This window comes from Nipponia nippon, unplaced genomic scaffold (assembly GCF_047370975.1).
Source record: "Nipponia nippon isolate SJK-2023a ecotype South Korea unplaced genomic scaffold, ASM4737097v1 scaffold_5, whole genome shotgun sequence".
Classification (NCBI taxonomy): domain Eukaryota; kingdom Metazoa; phylum Chordata; class Aves; order Pelecaniformes; family Threskiornithidae; genus Nipponia; species Nipponia nippon.
The window spans coordinates 88,222,875-88,242,627 of NW_028262369.1; the positions used below are offsets into that span (position 1 = coordinate 88,222,875).

The 19,753-nt window shown below is 43.1% G+C and overlaps 1 protein-coding gene across 1 annotated transcript in view; it reads left to right on the top strand.

Annotated features, from left to right (window-relative positions):
- PDIA5 (protein disulfide isomerase family A member 5) overlaps positions 1-19,753 on the top strand; it is a 103,987-nt gene that overhangs the window by 24,685 nt on the left and 59,549 nt on the right. The window contains exons 4-8 of the mRNA XM_087733982.1: positions 4,513-4,596; positions 5,372-5,417; positions 11,474-11,566; positions 12,849-12,909; positions 16,745-16,812. Of these exons, the coding sequence (XP_087590108.1) occupies positions 4,513-4,596; positions 5,372-5,417; positions 11,474-11,566; positions 12,849-12,909; positions 16,745-16,812 (352 nt within the window). The remainder of the gene's footprint in view (positions 1-4,512; positions 4,597-5,371; positions 5,418-11,473; positions 11,567-12,848; positions 12,910-16,744; positions 16,813-19,753) is intronic.

Below are 19,753 nucleotides of genomic sequence, written 5' to 3' on the forward strand. Positions count from 1 at the left end.
GCCTTCTTGATAAGAAGCCAATGGGCAGCATTACATGATAAGGGAAATAATTAGCAAGTTGCAGAAGATCTTATTTGTGCTTGTGAGAGAGGATGGTGCTGAGGATGTCCGGTTTTACCCTGCTGCCTTTGGGACCTGCCAGGACAATATTGGAATGCACCCCAAGGAGGGTGTTTTGCACTGCCACCTCTGTGCACCGTTTCTTACTTGGGATCCATCCAGCTTGGGCTTGTTTTGTTTTTTTTAGAAACCAGTGTGGACTTACTGCAGCCGAACTCGTGGATCTTGTTTTGTGTTCTTCCTGTCTAGCTTTGTCCTCTGTTCTTTCTCTCTTAAAATAACCTTGACACACTGCTGCAAAAACCTTTCTCTGGGTTACTCCTGCCACTGGGGGACTGCCATCAGTATCTCTCACTGCTTTTCCATCCTTATGACCAGTAGCTCCCAGGCCTGTGGGCAGCCCTGCACAGACAGAGCATCCTCTGCCGCTCCTGAGGAGCACCCGTGGCACATCCCCTTCAGGTGCTGGCTTCACTGGTGGTGAGCCAAAGGAGGTCAGATCTCCTTCTCAAGCCCCTTGTCCTCCTCCTGCGCCGGTAACAGCTGGCTGCCTGTGCAAAGTGATTGTTTATGCATGCCAGCACTGACAAGGGACCCCAGAGGTTTACAGGGAGCGCTCCAGTCAGGCTTCCTGCCAGCTCCATCATAACCCCAAATGACAGAAGTGTCTCCCAGTAGAGGAGACAGGGATGTGAATGGAAAGGGGTGAAGTATTCCTGTGATGCATGCTGTCTTTGTTGTTACTTAAGCTTCTTGCTTAGTTAGGTCAACTTGATCTTTCATTTTATCGTTCTTTTTAACAAGCTGCCATATATCTTCGCTTCTTCAGCAAAGGAGCGTTTTGGAGCCCCAGTTTGATTTGGTGGGAAGGGGGAACATGGGGAACATGCCTCTGGGAGTGGAAGGAAGCCGTGCCATCGTGCCACTTAAAGTTTGACCTTATTACCACATAGACAGCTGCTGGTTAGGTCCTTTGTGGTATTGCAAATAGGTTGATGTTTTGGATGATTTTCCACGGAGCTAAAGCTGGGTGATTTGTAGGACTGCCTGCAGGCAAAGCAGGGGTTCCTTCAGTAGCAGCACAGCAGGGACCTGCGAGGGTTTGAATTGCTCTGGACAGAAATGACACGAGGCAGCCAAGGATGGCTGCTGGGGGCACGTTACTGACCTCATCCTCAAACCAGTATTTCCTGAGCCTGATGCCTTGTCTGGAGTGTCTTGGCCTGGGTGGTAGAGTGCTGATTTTGGGAGTGGTTTCTGGCTTTTTAGGTTTTGGGGTTTTGTTGGGGGTTTTTTCCTTTTTTTTTTTTTTTTTTTTTTCTTTTTTCTTCTTCTAGTCTTTATAAGACTCTTACACTGCCTCTTCAAGTGGTATAATTAAATTGTAAGAACTGGAGTCCTAATTACCCTCTCCCATGTGAGAGTTGAGGAGTTCATCTTCAGAGGGAGGCTGTTGGCTGAGATCCAAGAGACAAATCTCAGAGCAGAGACTGCATCTGTGTTGATATTTACTCTTATTAAGGATAATGGTCATTACCAAGTGATATCAGAGCAGGTTGCTCTTTGCACGTTATTTTTGTCTGGCTGTAAGTGAAAGCAGAAGGAAAAGCAGAACGGGTCTCTCTGCCATTTCTGTACGTCTCCTTTAACGCTTTTTCCAAAGAATCATTAATATAGCATCTGAGTTGGTGGGTCTGGCATGTGCAAAAAATCTGCACTCATGCATGAAAAAAATTACTGATACATATTTAGACACTTCCTATTCTGGGAATTTTTTCCTCTTCTATCCCTTGCATCAGTGCAGATAGCTTGCATAAACAGACTAAACTCCCTATGCAGCGGTGCAGAGAATCTGCCTGCTAAATGGTAAGAGACATACTGGAGCAAACCGCTGCTTTCTTTCCTGTGATAATGGATGTGCATTCAAGCAGCTACGTGAATCTCTACGAATGGAGCAATCCTGAAAGCAGGGCAAGCTTAGATCCTGTTTCCTTCTGGTGAAACAGCTGTTCTTATCTTTTTCTTAATAGAAACTCATGCAAACAGAAAATGAATTGGTGGGAGTTGGAGCGGTAGGAGTTGCTAGCTGCTTGCTCACAGGTACATCTCAGTAGTAATGTTTTGTAGCCTTTTTCAACTATAAACCTTGCAGAACTCTTCTAAGGTGAGTGTCCAGATCTCTAAATGACACATAAGGAAAAATTATTTTTTCCCCACGTGGTTTGAAGTTGCACCAAATTGGTGGCAGAACTGGCAACAGAATTGTCTTGATACCCGTTTTGGTCCTCTACTGATGCCAGAACAGTTGTCTGCACGTCTTGGGGTTTGACAGACCCTGTTGCTGGAGGTAGGTTTCAGCATTACACTTGTTCACGTCAACCACCTAGCATTTGTCTTGGCAAGGCTGAGATGGCCACAAATATACGCGTATCCTGGAAACATTTGGGAGTGTCCAGAAGAGCGTTTACAAATGTTGACTGTGGTGTAGGCTGACTTTAGTTAACTGGCAGTCAGCTCCAGCAGGGCCACAGGGGCTTCTCCATGCCTCTAGGTCTGTCTGGGGTAGGATGGGAGGATGATCTGAAACTGGTGCTGTCTCCTGAGATTCCCTGACCTTGAAGTTGCTTTGATTGAGCCCATGGGGCCATTGGAGGGCTGCAGGTGAGAGAAGACAGGGTGTTTCTGGCAGCTGGGTTTGATGTTGCAGCAAACTTTCTGTACAAACTCTAAGTGGCAAATCAGCTTTCTGGCAAAACTCCAAGTCCAGGCTATTTGTTTCATAATCTAGTTTTGTTACAAGGAGAGATGTTCAGGTTATTCAATGAACAGGTGACCTGTTTTAGCTCCACCTTCCACTGCAGTCTGGGGAAAAGATGCAACAGACGGCAGGAAAACAACTGTCTTCTCAGGCTCAGATCTCCAGTCTCCTGGAGAAGCAAAGAAAGCATTTATGGTTTACAGTGACCAGCTTTGGCTATGATCTGAAAATGCAGAACTGACATGAGTTCAGTAAGGCTCTTAAGATAAACATGCTTCTATACAATTGGGATTACAGGTGTTCCTTCCTGGTGAGGTAGTTGCATGCTTTGTTAGTTCCTTAAAATGCTTTTTTTCTGTCTTCAGCATAATGTGATTTTGATGTGTGCGTCCATAGCACCCCCCTCCTCATTTCCATCTACAATAAGCATTCGGGAAATTTCCACGAAGGTGTGCTCTCATCTGCAGCACGCTGCTAACATACTGTTTGTTGTTCCTCGCGTTTGCAGAAACGCAGCTGGAGAACGGTGGGAGAATTAGCACCAGTGCTGGTAGCAGCACTTAATTTGGTGGGGCTCTTGCAACCCTTGCATCTCGGTGTGTCTAATCAGTTTAAACTTGATGGGTTTTCAGTGTTTTCATTTTCTAAATTGATTTATCTGTGTAAAGGGTACGTGTTGTCCTCTGCTGGGAACAAGTTTCCAAGCTTTTTAATCTTGCTGTTTGTCAATGCAAAGAATAGTCTTGTTAACGTGAATCATCCTCTTTTCTTTGTAGTTATACTGTTTCACTCATCTCCCCAGGTCTTTGACTGACTTCATATTCACTTCAGCTTGAAGTATCCTGATAGCTTCACTTCTACATTGTTTAGAGAGCAGTTAGGCCATGAAGACCCTTTACCTGCCCACCTAAGCAAATGTATATGCAGTTTTCTCCCATGACCCTTCTCTCGTCTTCAACTCAGCCTAATCTGGTGCTGGAAGCGATTCACTCTCGTTCAGTTTGAAAACCACCTCCAGCAGGTCTGCTTGCTGTTGTGTGCCTCCTTCTTCAGGAGCTGTGGCAGATAGTCTTTACCTCCACTTGTCAGGTGTGGCTCCGGGGCACATCCCTCATACCTAAAGTGAATGGGGTTGCTGGGCTTGGGGCTCCAAAATTTGAATTGGTTTTTGTTTTCTGCAGGGCCTTTTTAAGGCTAGCCACTTGTGATCTGGGCTTGGAGGTACCATGAAGATGTTTCTTTTTGATTTTGAGTTATCTTCTGCCAGATATAAAAGCTGACCTGCTCTTTCTCTTTGAATCTTTCCGCAAACAGTGCTCTTTGACCACCACCCTAACAGTAGCATGGTCTTCTTGAAGGCTTGGCTTCCTAAATTTTATGTTAATCCTACGGACAGAAGGTCTACTGAGGTACTCGGACATGCTAGAATGGGCTGCTTTTCTACTGATTAGGTCCTGGCTTTGGAATGTGGTTTTAACACAGTCCACTGTGTCCTGACCAAGCAAACAGAGAAATTAAATTGGCTAATGCAGCTTTCCACAGTGCTTGTCCCACAAACTTAGCTGAACAGCTTCCAAATTACTGTTAGTTGCAAATAATTGCTGATGAGGAAGCACAGCAATGAGTTTTCAGAACTGAATGCATTTGATTTCCTTTCTTGTAACCATTTTTCTTCCAATATGTGTTTTTTGCAGTGATACTGAAAGCCGAAAATTATGCAAGAAGATGAAAGTAGATCCTAATTCAAAGGAGAAAGGAGTGGAATTACTCCATTATAAGTGAGTGCTGGGCTGGGATTTGTAGTTCCTAATTGTTGATGACCCTGTTAGGACCATTTGTTCTCCTTGCAGCTCCATACTACTGCAGCATGAAGACTTCTTAGTTTTCATCCTTTGACATGTGAAATTGATTGCTGTTTCTTCAGTTTGCAAGCATGTGTTGTGACAGAAGTTGAGATAAATTTATTCTGCTGTTGAATAGAGTACGCTAAAAGCACAAGCGGGGCCTGGGAGAGATGCCCAATGGACTAAAACTACCCAGTGCACAGGGCTGATGCCTGAGATTTGAGCTCTCTTTACTTTCTCTGTCACGTGCCCACTGGCATGTGCCTTGAACAAGTCGCTTCACCTCTCTGTGCTTGCTTTTCTGACTTGAGATAGTACTTCATAAAGTAAATGGAGAAAGGCAAGTGTAGTGAGACAGCAACAGATTTTCTTCCTGGAAATAATAGGAGTGGGAGTACTGTTAAGTGTAAGAGACACCAAGCAGCTGCAGCTTCATCTCCAGATATCATGCCTTAGTAAATATTCTTGTTAAAGTGTCAGGGAGGAAATTATTTACTAGAAACCTGTTTGCTTTACACTCTGTTTTGCACCCTCCCTTTTTCCTTTCTCTCTTTTTCCCCCTTAAATTACTGTACTGTAAATTCTACTTAGTTCTGTGGCTTCAGCAGGATAATATTATTCTGGTTAGTGAGAAGTGAGGGAGAACAGCTGTACAATTTCCAGCAGCGTTACTGTAAGTTAACACTATTCCCCACTCCTTGTTCAACAGGGACGGTGCATTTCATACTGAATATAACAGAGCGGTGACATTGAAGGTAAATTTAAATATTTGATTATTTTTCTTTTGGTTTTGCTAGATACGGGGGAAACATCTGTGGATTAAAAACAGGTGTTGGTACTTTTTCATGCTTAAGGTATGAAAGGGAGGGGGTTAATCTTCATAAACAGCTGTCAGAATGACCTAAAGGTTTTTGTGTGTGTATGTGTCTTCCAACCACAGCTCCAGGAAAATTTTGTATTGTTAAAAAGATTGAACCCATGTTGAACTGTAAGGTAAATTGTGAATTAACTTGCAGGCTGGTAACGAATAGGGATTTTCTTGTTTTGATTATAAGGTGCTATTAATGGCAGTATAACTAAAAGTATTAGCTGATACTGCATTTTGATAAGGAGTTCCCCGAGGTTTTTAGGTTGTGTGTTTATAAACTTTAGAGAGAGCTGAGTGGCCTTATCTTTTATCAGATTATGGAACTGCAGTTCTATGGATGTGTCCTGAGTGCAGCAGGGATAAAATGACCTTCCTTTTTCTCCTGCAAACCTTGACACAAAGCAACAGAAAGCAATGTTCTGTGAGGGCAATGGAAGGAAGAATGCGTGAAATGAATGCGTAGATCTTGATGACTGTGGAAACCGTGGACTAAAAGCACAGTAAGCAGCCCTGTGATGACTTGGCTTCTAGAAATGACTTCTGTCCAGCTCTGATGCCCAGTTCCCATTTCTCTTCCTCCTCCAGCAAACCCGGCTCTGCACCATCATTGGTCTTGTGGGGGCTTGATGACACCACCCCAGGCTGACATCATTACATTCACTTCCCCCGTCTGGCTTGTTCAGGGGTTTGGCCTGGGATGGAGGAAAGCCTGTGTGAGATGCTGCACGAACCTGAGTCTGTCAGAGTGGCCGTTCCTAAGCATGCTTGCTCTGGACCTTCCTTCTACAGCCAGAGTTGTTGTGGGGTAGCTAATGGGGGGACTGTCTTGGAAGTGTGCCCTGGCTGGAATCATCCATTCCGCCTGCACTTGGGGTCGTCACGCAGGATTCACCTGAGGTGGGGAGAGTAGGACTGTGTATCTTCCCCTCTCCTGCAGTGGACATCTTACCTGGCGCTAGGAAGGCTGCTTCTGTACTTAGTGAGGAAATGCACCTGGTGAATTTTTTTCCCTCTTGGTGAGCGGTGGGGTGAGGGAGACGTGTTAGTTGCCTAAATTTGAGTGGTTTGAACACTGCTTGAAATGTCTTTCCTGCCCTCCATAAAGTGCTGCAACCAGGAATTAGTGCTATGACTCTTCCTTACAGATTGGATCAACTGGAAAGCACCTGCAGAGCCCCAGGGAGTGCTGGGCTGAGAGGCAATCATAGCACAACAGGAACCATACCCTTTATTCCTTCAGTTGCTGTTTCGTGATGAGCATTTCCCCCTTCCCTCTTGCCCTGCCTGCTGCGGAGAAGGAAGCAGCATCCTGTGGACAGGGGTGTGCGATTCCAGTGCGGGCGGAAGAGAGGTTTTGAAGCTCCCTCCCTCCAGGAGCTCTAGTCTTTCTTAATTTAACTGCCCTTGTGAAACCAGCTGCTAATGATTTACAGGTTGGACAGTGCATCAGAGCTGGGCAGTGGTGAAATAACTGAGCTGAGTGTTTACTTGTTCTGCTGCTCACAGCTGCCTGAATATTTTCTGTATTTCTCCCTCTATACCACTTCTCCCTGTTTTCTTCTGTTTTCTCTCACAGCTATGTTTGTCAGGAATCTCCCAGTACATTACAAACAACGAGCAGCAGAGCAACACAATTACGTAGAGTATCATACCCATTTTATGGACAGGTGGACACAGTGAAGAACAGGGAGATTAAAGGATTTGTTTCACATCATTCAGCAAGCTTGTGGCAGTAAAACTCGGCTCTTTTTTCCAGGCATCCAGTAGACATATTAATGTATGTATGACATTTTGGAGTATGATGGACACAGCTCTGAAGAACTGTAAAAAGATTCTTCTGAAGTAATCGGCAATTTCATAGATGTGGCTGATCCAGCTGATAGTGTACTTTGGTTTTCAAGAAAAGATTTTAATTTCTTAAAGTAACTAAATCCTTTTGTAATTAGCACAGATGGCCTTGTGGGTTTACTGTTAGAAAAATGAGGAATAAAGGATAGCTCAGTGTTCACAGTGGGGGGAAGTTAGTTAGCAGTCAGAACCTCCTGCTGCTGAGACCTGTGTTAGGATCTGAGCTGGGGTATCTGATAAAGGGAGGTGAACTGCAAGATAACAAAGATCAGCGATGCAAAATTATTAGGAGCAAGTCTAAAAAAAATATTTCCAACTCCTTGCAGAGGGGTTTAGGTTCTCACAATCCAAAGTGGCTCGTCAGTATGAAAGTAGGAACTTGCAAGATAATGAGCGTGAGAGGGAAGGAAAGGACACAGCTCCAACTATGCTGGAGTAATGCAGGCTGTTGTAATGGAATTTGAATTATCAGTCAGAACAGCGGTTGGCTTGAAAATACTGGTCCTGTGCTTAACAGTATTTAAAAGTCAAAGGAACAGAGAATGGAAGAAGAAGCGTTACTGTACCATCTGAGTTCACTGGGTTCCTTCATCTTGTGTCTTGTATGTGATTCTGGTTGCCCCATCAAGTGAAAGGTGTAGAAGTACTGCAGAAGGGCAGTGAGGATGAGCAGAGGCACAGATGGCTTGAATATTTATGTGAAGATTCATGGGGTTGGAATAAAGGACAACTGGAGGAGATTATGACAGATATTTGTATAAGTGTGAGTAGCTTGAATAAGGAAATTAATACCTGTTTTTTCTCCAAACTTGGGTGCAAACAGTGGCATTTTGGGGAGGCTGATTTGAAACAAATAACTGCAACGTCTTAAAAAAGAAGTTGTGGAACTCATAACTACATGTTGTGAAAGCCAAGAATTTAAAAGTCTTGAAAACAGTTTTAGATAGTCATAAAGGATAGATCCATTGATAGTTAGCAAGCACAGAGGTCCAAATACAACAGCTGGTGCAGAGTACATAAACTTAATTAGTTGTTGCCAGAAATTGAGAGCATATACCAATTATGGTATGTAAGAATGGTACTAGTATAGTTTTTCCCCCGAGTATCTGTAGTCAGCTGCTGTTGGAGACCTAAGCTTAGATCAGTCTGTAATCTTAACTGGTATGTCTGTTAATACATTGCTTTAGCCACACCATGTCCTAATCCTCAATAGTGCCATAAGGCCGATATCCAGGCTGTGTTTATTACATGATGAAGCCTTTTCTGGAGGATAACATACAGGGAGATTTTTATTCTCCTTCTGAAATGGAGAAAACTCATTAAAGTACAAATCTGCTCAGCAAAGGGAATAGACTAACCCAATAAATTGGTCCTGCTCTAAACTCTGAATCCTTTTCAAGTTTGCTGTTGTAAGAGGTGTGTGTGTGTGTGAAATCAAGAGAAGTCTTTTTATTAGCATCCCTACTGCATTATACTTCAAAGGAGTGGAAAGTACAGGGATGTGTTTCTGTGTATATATCTATGTCTATCTTTTTTTTTTTTTTTCCCCCCAGGTTAAAACCTAGGTCCATATATGATAGCCAGCTATTGTGCTGATAAAACTTGCTTGCTTTTAGCAGCATAGGCTGGATTAAGCCATGCCCTGTATTCTGCTGAATCGATGTTTAAGGTTCAAAGCTGTCACAGGGGTTCGGGCAGTGGGTTACAGCCCAGCGTGGCTCTGTCGGTGCCGTGGCATCAAAGCAGTTCCTGACCACGTCAGGACAGGGCAGGAATGTAGCCGATTCTTCAATGTGGGGGTTGCTGTGGCCTGCACCTTGCTCTGGTCTCTAACACAGCGGCCTAGGGACCACTGCATTTCTGTGATTAGAAAGTGCTGTGGTTTGTTTGGGGGGGTTCTTTCCTATTTAAAGGCACACAAGAAGTTCTCTTCACCGTGTGGAATAATGAGTGCGGGGCAACGTACTGCCTGCTCCTGCCAGAAGACATTACACATCTAATTTTTTCTGTCTTTGCTGAGAGGGAGAGTCTGGATGAATTAAATCTCTCTAATCCCCCATCCTCTAACCACATCTGTTTTTACATGACTGAACTTGGCACGCAGGAATTCTTGAAACTAGCAGAGTCAGTCACACTCATTAGCCGTTGAAAATGTTGACCCCTCTCTCTTCCCCTCCAGTGTACAGTTGAGGTCTGTGCAGACCGAGAGTGAGCAGAACCTGATGTAGTTTTCCTCAATGTAGAACATCTCCCCTGTTTGGTCCTCTTCTCTCCTTTCCCCATATATTATTAAGTCTTCTTAGGGCATCATTTGGGATGTTAATGCCTCTAGTTTTAGAGCTTTTTGCAACTGTAACTCCATTATAAATTACGTTTTGGTTTTTTTTTTTTTTTTCCTAGCTAGCTCCTTTCTCTGCTAATGCCATATCAAAACAAATTTCTTCTCCTTGAAATGTTTGTGGTCCCAACACTACCACCTCACCCCTTAGGTCGTCTTACTGTGTACATTAAGTGCTTTGCTTGCTGTCTAGTGACTAATACAGGCTGCCTCTTGTGATAAGACAAATCTCTTAAATATTAGCTGTGCAAGTAGACAGAAACATAAATGCAATAAATGGATCCTGTCGTAAGCTCTGAATCCTCCCAGGCCTTGCAGTACCAACTGAGATGCAGGAAAATGAGCTGAACTCCACTACCTGTTGATAAGCTGTTGGGATGTTGTACCAGAGCAGTCCTATCAAAGGCAGAGAGGCGGCAAAAGTGTCTGAGACTGTTTCAGAGGCATGTGTCACCAGGAGTGCTGCTAACCTGCTCTTGAGAAGGTGGAGTACAAACCTGGGCTTCTAGATGGATGTTCGTAGTGTGTGTTAATATATAGTCAGTTCTGCTCTTCAGTTGTAAGCTACTTTGGCCAAATATCCCATGGGCTGAAAAAAGCTTTAATGAAGCTTTTCTTTGCTCCAACTCCAAGTTAAGTTCACTTAGTGTTGTTGCGGCATCATCCACTCACTCTTACAATGAAGGAAGCTCCTCAGGGACTTCGCTGTGTTACTGGTGTGGCAGCGATCCTGCCTGAGAGTGGACATATACCTACAAGCAGTGCCACAGAGAAAGAAATGGGGTCAATCCGAGTGGTGAATGAATACAGAAAACCAAGTATGTTTCCTAGAGCTCAGACATCTGAGGATAACTGTGATTAATGTACAGCTGGAAATGGGGGGCAATGCGACTCTGCTGGAAACCACAGAGAGCATCTCATTAACTTTGGAGGACTGGAGTTTCCCTCAGGCTCAGGCTGAAATCAGAACCAGCAGAGAGTATTTCTTTATGATGAAGAGAATATCTGTGGTCTGCTGAAATGGATTGTTGGTTGCGTGTCAGTCAGGTAAAGCAGTTGCAAAGTATGCACACGTGTACTCAGCTCGTTGAATATGGGAGCTGCAGAATCACAGAGTATCTTATTTCCCAGTTCTCTCGTCACGTTTGTTTCTTACTCTCCTACTTAAAGATCCATTGAGTGCAATTTCTAGTTAGATGGGTCATAGAGGGAACTACTGGTGCCTTATTCTTCCTTTGACCCAATAAGGAGTTTGATCTTTAAGTGTGGAGTTCATTGCTTTTGCTCACAGCAAGTGTCAGTGTGCCCGCCAACTAGTCCTATTGGATTCAAAGGTTACTCAGATATGGTGAAGGGCATGGGAACCTGACCTCTACGTAAAGAGAAATCTTTCCTGCTAAGCCAGGGAGTAGCTGTGGAAGTACTGCAGATCTAATACCATTGAAAGAGCTCTCTGAAGAATCCTTGAAGCTCCTGTCTGTGTGCTGGTCTACTTCCACACCATTTTCCCCAGTTCTATAGTGGAAATGGGAACTGGTAAGTTGGGATATCAGTTATGAAGAAGGTACACACCAGCATATCACTTGGTTCTGCAATGGGAGATTTGTGTTCATCTGCGTTAGAGCAGATGAGTATATAAGCAGAAAAGCAAAGGCACTAATTGGATGAGGTTCGCATGACAGCGTGGATTTGAGATTGGATGTATCATGGTTTCCATTAATTTTGCTTTAAAAGCTTTTTTCCCCTGTTTATTACAGTCTATGGTGGCCTTTCTCAAGGATCCAGAAGGTGCTCCACTGTGGGAGGAGGATCCCGAAGCCAAAGATGTTGTGCATGTTGACAGTGAAAAGGTACGTTAGCTGGATAGGTGTTCTATATGTTTTATAAATATATGGGATAAAGGGAGTGTGTACGTTTGCATTAATTCTTAATGAAGCACCATAATATCCTTTCTTTGGAAGGGAAGTTTAAAGCACCCAAACTGTTTTGAGTGACTTGACAAAGTTTGTGGATTGTGATAACTATAGAGTAAAGTCTCCTGCTTCCCGCCTTCGTCTCCCCTACATGTGGTCATGATATTAGTCTGTCAGCTACACAGCAAGTATCAAAACATTGTGGAAGGTGTGGCAGAAGAGACCTGTTTGTCTTGGGAAAGTGTAGCAGCTTGCAAGATGCAGTCATGCAGGATGCAAGTAGGAGGTTAAACACTGCTCTTACAGCTGCAGGTTATCGTTAAACCTTGGGTTCCCTCATGTGCCTGAGGTCATCTCAGGAAGTCTGGAGCAGGAAGGAACAGGATCCAGATCTTGAGTGATTTAACCTTGTACAGTAACTGTCCTCTCCGTGTTAAGTGGGAAAGCAGCAAATATGACGAAACTACCTTAAAAAGCCAGTGCCACCACAGAGCTACCCATCATTTTCTCTCTAATATAATCAGCTTTGTCTTTTGTATTAGTTTTCTAGTCTATAGATTTTTAAAACTTTAATTGATTGGACTCTAGCTGGGATTTCGTAAAGGGCCTTTTCAATTTTCTGGCTTTCATTTTTCATATTAGAAACAGTTATTTTGACATTCAGTTTTTGTAGGAAGATTAATTTTTAATGTTCACTCTCTGTGCTCTATTACAAACCTTCCAAGGGTTGTATTCAATTTGAAAACTTCATCTGGCTTCTCTATCATGCTGTACTGAAAAATGTATTCTCATGGCTTCTCATAGCTCCAACAAGGTTTCATAGTGTGGAAACTGAACTTGTTTATTATTGAGTCTGACTTTTTGAATTAGAGTATGGCTTTTTGGATGGGTCAGGGAAGAAAAAGTTTCCAATCAGAGATTCTGCAGTGAGAATAAACCAATCCATGCAACTTCCACATCTCAACAGTGAAGATACTGGTCTAGGATATTTAGCAGATATTCAAATCTGTAATAAATTTTGCCCTCTTCTTTCAAGTTAAAATTGAGCAAGGAGAAGAAGCTCAAGTCTTGTCTGTTAGAAAACGTGACCCCTCTTCCCTCAGATAAATGAGCGTATATTTTATGAATACATGTATTAATTTTTTAAAGTTGTAACACAAATAATAAGTAGTGTCCTGGGATATAGGTCTGTTTTTATTTTCTTTGGTTCAATCACTAGGAATTAAGAAGGCTTCTGAAGAAGGAAGACAAACCCGTTCTGATGATGTTCTATGCCCCATGTAAGTAACCCAGCACGTCCTCTCTCCTCTTTCTCCCTTCTCCACTGAGAGATGTCCAAGTCTGAGTACAAGCCGCACCTGTGCTTCACTAACACTATCTTGTCCCATCTTTATCATTCAACTGCTTGTGTTGTTCTGCCTGTTCTCAGTTTTCCCCTAGTTGTCCATCGCTTATATCCTAGTCTTGCCTCTTTCTCTTGTGATGATGACTCTTGCTCATTTTTCTTTTAAGCAGCTGCTTTCTGTAATTTCTTTACCCATTGTCATTTCTAGATTTGTGTTGTACAAGACAGAAACACTGTATGCTGAGTGCTTAAGTGTTAATACAATCTGAGAGTGCCTAGCCCTCTGGCCTGTACGGAGCTGTAAGTGCAAATGGGTATTGCACATGCTTTTTACTTTCGCAGTTTGGGCCATAGCATAAGACAAGCTGGTTCCACACAAGCAGAAGATCTCTGGAGGAGACTGTGGAGTCGGAAAAAAACCAGTGTATTTGTTCTCCCTAACTGCAGGCAGAGGGAACAGTGCAGTGGTCAGGAGCAGGAATATCTTTCCTACTCCATCCAGGAGGTACCCTGGGTGTTCCTACCCACATTGGCAGGAGTAACTTGAATACAAGTGGGATTTCATGGCGGCGGTGGCGGGGCAGGAAGGAAAGAGAAGAGCACATTGGAGTCGTTGCATTTCTTTTGTGACCTTGACCTTGTATTGCTGCTATCTTGTCATTGCATTGGCTGCTTGTTCCTTAATTTTGCAGATTTACAACTGCTTTTTTGTGTTTCCTGGTGATTGGTATGTGAGAGGCTTTCCAGCTCTTCCAAACAGGATAGTGTTGCGCTGGAGTTGTTGCTCAGCTGGAAAGCAGGGGAGCCATGAGAAAGGAATGAACATGTGACCTAAGCCAGAAAAGCCTTCCAGCGCTGACCTGATAGGGAAATTGATGTTAGGCACCACTAGCAATTTGCTGGCTGATTCTCTTTAAAACCGTGTCCCATGGCAGCTCTATGTGGTGTTTCTCAGTGTATTTTCTCTTGTAATTACTGCCTGAAATGCCATTCTACCTTTCTGGTCTTATCTGAGTACTGCCAAGGTGGCCAGAATTGCCCAAGACTTAGTTTGATGCATCACTGAGAGAATGTTTTTTCCTTTAAATTAGTTGCAGCTCCATGCCATCAGACTCTACAGCAGGATGGTCCTGCATGGCCTGGCATGGCACGTGGTTGCTCCCAGTCAGCGCTACCACCTTAGCATCAGCGGGAGATGATACGCCTGCTCTGCCTGTAAATCGCCCCTTCGGGGAGAGTTCAGCTGCAGAGTGCTTTCACAGTTTACCTGTATCATGAATAATTGTTTTCCACAACCGAGTCTCTTCCTGAAATGTGCCTTATCTAACCCTTCGTTCTCTTTGAACCGTTCCCCCAGAAACCCTCCTCCTTCCAGTTTCTCTTCTTTTGAAGTGGCAAAACACCTGCTAGTCTTCAGTGCTGTAATACTTTTGCTGCTTTCTAAACTGCTGTGAAGGAAGCCTACTTGTAAGTTTTCTTTTTTTCCCCTCTGATTTTGCAATTCTTAACTCCCTCATCTTTTATTTAACACACGAGACCTTCTGACTTGGTTCTTGTCCAATTTTTCTTTTCTTACTCCTGTTACTGGAGACAGAATACATCCAGCAGTTGCATTGAAATACTGTCTTTGGGCAGTTGAAGTTACTCGTTACATACAGGTGTTACCTTTCATAACTCTAGCAGCAAATCAAGGCTGGTCACTAAAGGAAATTCTGCTTTTCTTTACTTGTAAGGGGTGAGTCAGGGAGGTCTTTGGCACGAGAGGACATCAGAGGCTTTGTCTGGGAAGCTATGGGGAAGACAGCTGCATTATTTCTCTGCTTTGTTGGAAGCAGGGGCTTTAGATTCACTGTGGCAGATTCATAGGAAATGGGCTCTTTCATTACGTACCAGCGCAGAGGGAGATGAAAGCGACTGCAAACTTAAATGTAGTTTCTTTAATATTTCAGGAATGCTTGGTCTGGGTAAAATGACTCAGAGCAAAGGCATGCTTGCTTTAGAAGATATTACCTGTCATTTGGAGACCATTCGCTCTACTTTCAGACCTATATTATAAAGTCAGACAGCACTAAATATGAAAAATTAGGTATACTTATAGGCATTCAGATTTATTTGTAGTTAACTGTCGAAGACTACTCCTGCAGGAGACGGTCTGGATTGAGCAACAAAAAGGAGCTGTTTGTAATGTCATTGAAAACAGGGCTTTAAAAATGGAGGTGTTAACTAGTGGAAACACTAATATGCATTTAATTAAGCCCCTGCTTTTGAGTCAAAATACAAGAAGAAAGAACAGAAGAAAATGAGTTTTTCGAGGTTACCCTTTTATGCCTGTATAGGGATATATGTGGCTTGACAATGTCCTGAACAGTATAACCCAGAAATGCATGGGCAGGAGAGGTTGTACTGAAGTGGGCTTGGGAGCAGCAAGTTTGAGGCAAAACGGAAAGACTGTAGGGGTGATGGCTGGGTGGAGGAGGCTGGTACGTGCCGGTGCTCCAGAAGGGAGCGGGAAGAGGTTGAAGAGGGGAAGAGAGAGAGATTGATAGCTGGGGTAGTTTGAGGCCTGAGGCTGCTGAAGAGAGAAGAAACAGAGGATACAGATGGTGTTAACAACTGGTATCTTTTGATGTCTGTCCAGTGGTTTGCATGAAGCTGCAAGACCTCAGTGGGCCACAAATGAGTGGTCCGTGCCCACCAAGAAATTGTCATTTTGACCAGCACTAATTTAACAACCTCACTGGCAATTTGAGCAGAGAGATCAAAGGTGGAAAGACCGCAGAAATGAGAGCTCGCTTTCCTCCGATTAAAGGATGTTCTTTCCAGGCATGATGATGTGATCCTAAACCACTGGCTTCAAAATCTGTTCCTCCTTTCTGGAAGATATTTTCAAAACTCTCATCTCTTCACCAGAATAGAGATGTTGACTGCTGTCCCATGATGGACCCAAGAGTTTCCACAAAAAGTGTCTGAAGTGCTTGGCCACAGCTTCTTTTCTTTCGCGCTGTCTTCACTCCCGCCCCTTCCAATGTGCATGCACGTATTTTACTTGGCAAGGGTGAAACCTGCTGCTTACAAGGTGATTTAGTGCTGATCTGCTTAGCACTCCAGAGCGTCATCAAACAGCTCAAACGCTCTTAACATGCTCCAGCTATACGTTGGTAGTCTTCCTCACTTGCTGTTTGTCTGTTCCGCAGCGCATAGTTACTGTATCTTACAAGGGCTTTTGTTGCTTCCGAGTTATGTCTTCTCAATTAACAGAGCACTGTTTACCTTTTGATGTCTGTTTAATGTGTTTAGGAAATGTGTCTCAAATGAATTTCAAAGACTTGTTAAGCTGGGATGAATCTGAAGTACCTTCCCTTAAAGACCAGAAAGGCACAAAGCTGCGTTTTTTTGGGTTTTTTTTTGAGTTCGCAAGCATGACATCTTCCATTGACTTTTGAAATGTGAGTTTCATATGAAGTTCCCCTCTGGGCTCAGCTCAGAGCCTGAGGAATATAAGATGGTGTTACTCTTTCCAAAATTGGGATGAGAAATGAGTATGAAAATGAATAGCATGAAAAACATGCAAAAATAGCTGTATGTAACAAGAACTAACATCCTTAGAAACTAATAATCTAATAATTATTTAGTGAAATAGATAAGGAATTTTGTTTTAAAATTTTTTGTATATAAAAAAATGTAGTTTCTTATGCTTTGGAACATAGATCCTGTAGAACAGTCTGAATGGAGTTGTTGGCGTATTACTTACATAATTTCTTTTTTATCAGGGTGTGGTGTTTGTAAGAGAATGATGCCATCTTACCAGCAGGCAGCCACAGAACTGAAGGGTAAATATGTAAGTGAGAAGATAAGACTTATATAAAATTTAAAAAATCCCTATAACACTTTATTTTTTTGAGTCTTTAAAACCACAAATACTTAGCAAGGTGGGGAATTTTGAAGCAAGTCGAAACAAAACAGAAATTAATGACTGTTTCAGATCCCTTCAGGATTCTCTCTCTTGGTTTTTATTCTTTTTAAACCTTTGGAGAATGAGGTGTTAACTCACTTGCCCTTTAATTCTGGTGTAGTTCTTTCCACGGAAAAATGGGCTCTGATACTATGTAGTTTTATGTTTAGCTTCTAATTTGTGGGTTTGTTGAGCTCAGGTTGGTAAAGATAATGAAATGTTTGCCATAATAGGTTTGATCAGGTTTTTGGCCTGATGTTTCATAGAGGGATCAAGGGTGGATGCCCTTATAGTAAAAATTAATCCACTTTTTTAGTGGACAATCACAGTGTTGTGGGAGGGGGATTTCCTTACGTTGGCTACTGATCATCCTCTTAGCCAGTAAGCATACGCATTAATAAAATCTTATAGTCTTAATATAGCTCTGTCAACAAAGTTAGCATTCATACCAGATTGAAATGAAAATAAGTTTTGACCATAATAAAATCCATCAACAGCAGTCACAATAATTTAGTTACCTGTTTGTACTAATAAGGCGTATTGATCTCTCCTAAGCAAGTTGAAGGCACTTCTCAAGTCAAGGTTTTATGCAGTGCTTAATGTATAATTTATATGATAAATACATGAGTGACAAAGAAATAGTATTGTTGTTTCATGGCTTTAGCTGGATTTGGTCTGATCCTACCTGTTGGATTATTCACTGTCGAGTTTACAGATTTCCTCGGGAGGGACGGCATGTGATGAGGAAAAGATGAAGCACTGCGGTTCATCTCTAGGGCAGCTCTGGCCATTGCTGCTCATGAGCACCGAGTACTGTCAGACTCCCCCACGTTCTTGCAACTAGTTGTTTTTCAGAAGTATTTTCTCTAAATCCTTGTTTGCTTAGGGCTGAAATGAGTGGGAGTTGTTCAGATTTATGTAGGACACAGTACAACCCTTGAAGATATTTTCAAGAGTGTTTTCATCTAGCCAGGCAGCACTCTAATGCCCTCTCCCCTCGGTGGAGCGTGCACCGCGGTCTTTGGGAAGGCACTCCTGTCTTGCACGGTGGGTACGTTGCGAGGCATGGGGTGGGCAGGAATTAGGAATGTAAAGAATCACCTACAGAGGTAGTGCCAGAGAGAAGGCATGCTGCAGAGCGCTGTGTTCTCCTGCAATTATCCCTTCTTTGTCCACGTGCAGCTCGTTTTATTAAATTCAGACTGGAGAATTTAAACTTTAGATCTATTCTAGTTTGATTATTTCCTTCCTCGCTTGGAAATGGTTTCTGTAGATCTGGGCTAATCTTGCACAGCTGAGTGACAGGGCTGTGGCACAGCTCTGAGACTGGCAGTGCCTGTGCTTGATGCAGCTCAGGTCAGGGGTGCTTTGTGCACTGCAGTGTTTTTAGTGCAGGATCAGTTCAGAGGAAAGTCCCGTTATGCCACTGCCACCCGTGTCTTTCACAAAAATCAGTCTGTTCATCTAAATTTGACCTAACTAGATTCCTGAGTGGGATGTGTACACAGTTTGCCATTTTTAAAGTTAACTGCGCTTTACTCATCGTAAATTATCCGTGGGTACCTTAGAGCGATGTTGACCCCCAGATCAGACTTCGCTGGAAAGTTTATGATTGGTTTGGATGAGCTCAAGGTTTGGCCTTTTAGTCTGACCTGTCATTAGCTGTCAGGATGTGCCAGGCTCAAAAGTGATTATTGCTATTATATAGCAGGAAAATGAAGTACAGTATTGCCTGTTTAATAGGTCATAAAAATGAAAAGGTGAACTGTACCTGTCGCTGGTTGCTGTGTTCTCTTGAGACTGGTGGTTTCTTGTCCCAGTACTGTTACTGAGAGGAAGGTAGGGTGGCATTTTCAGTGTTATATTTGGCTTATATCTTGCAATTCCATTACACCCAGTGCAGAAGGAAAAAAGGGGCTTTGAATCAGAAGAGGATGGCTTATTTTATCCTTGGCATGAGAGATTCCTGTGGTTTGTGGGTAGGGTGGGCTCTGGCAAGTGACTGTCACCGATGCACTATGGCCCCAGTGCAGGGAGGAACTGGTGGTCAGCAAAGCACTTCAGCATCTCCTTAAGGCCCATGGACTTCATGGGTGTGCCAGAGTGCTTTACTCAGTAAAGACCAGCTTGAGCGTATGCTTAAGTGCTTGCCTCCTTTGGTGCTAGTCTTTTTTTGGTAAAAATCATGAGACTTCGGAAGCAGAAAGTTCCTACACTTATTTCAGATATCAAATAAAGGAAGCCTTTGTTTAATCTGTTCATTAAACTTGGCTCTAGGAAGGCTTCAAGTAGTGCTGTGGGGTACCAGTTTTGGAGCAATCCCGTCACGAAAACTGTGAAGCAAGGGAGGGATCGCAGTAGAACAGGGATTGTCAGAAGCCCAGGAGACATGGGCAGCTGGGAAAGGTTCAGAGTCGGTTTAGGTTATAGGTAGCTTGGTGGAGAGCAGATAAGTGTTGAAATATGTCAAATGTCACTGCAGAGGTGAAAGGAATAAACTGACCTTAGTGTCAGCTGTGGCTGTTACAAGAGGTAATGGACTTAAATTGAAGTCAGGGTCATTGAGTCGTTTGCTAAAAGCAAATTAGCTGAACATCTGGCAGGAGCAGCTTAGGTATAGCTTAGTTATATGGCTTTGGGTAGTAGGTGTATTTTGATGGTCCCTGACAGCCTGATACTACATAATTCTGTCATTATAGGCCAGCGAAAGCTGTTATTTTTGTCATTAAAAATGAATCCCATTGTAATAGGCTTTTTGCTAATTATGCTTCATATGATGTATGAATGCCAGAATGAATCCAAGTTACCGACTTGTATCAATCATCGC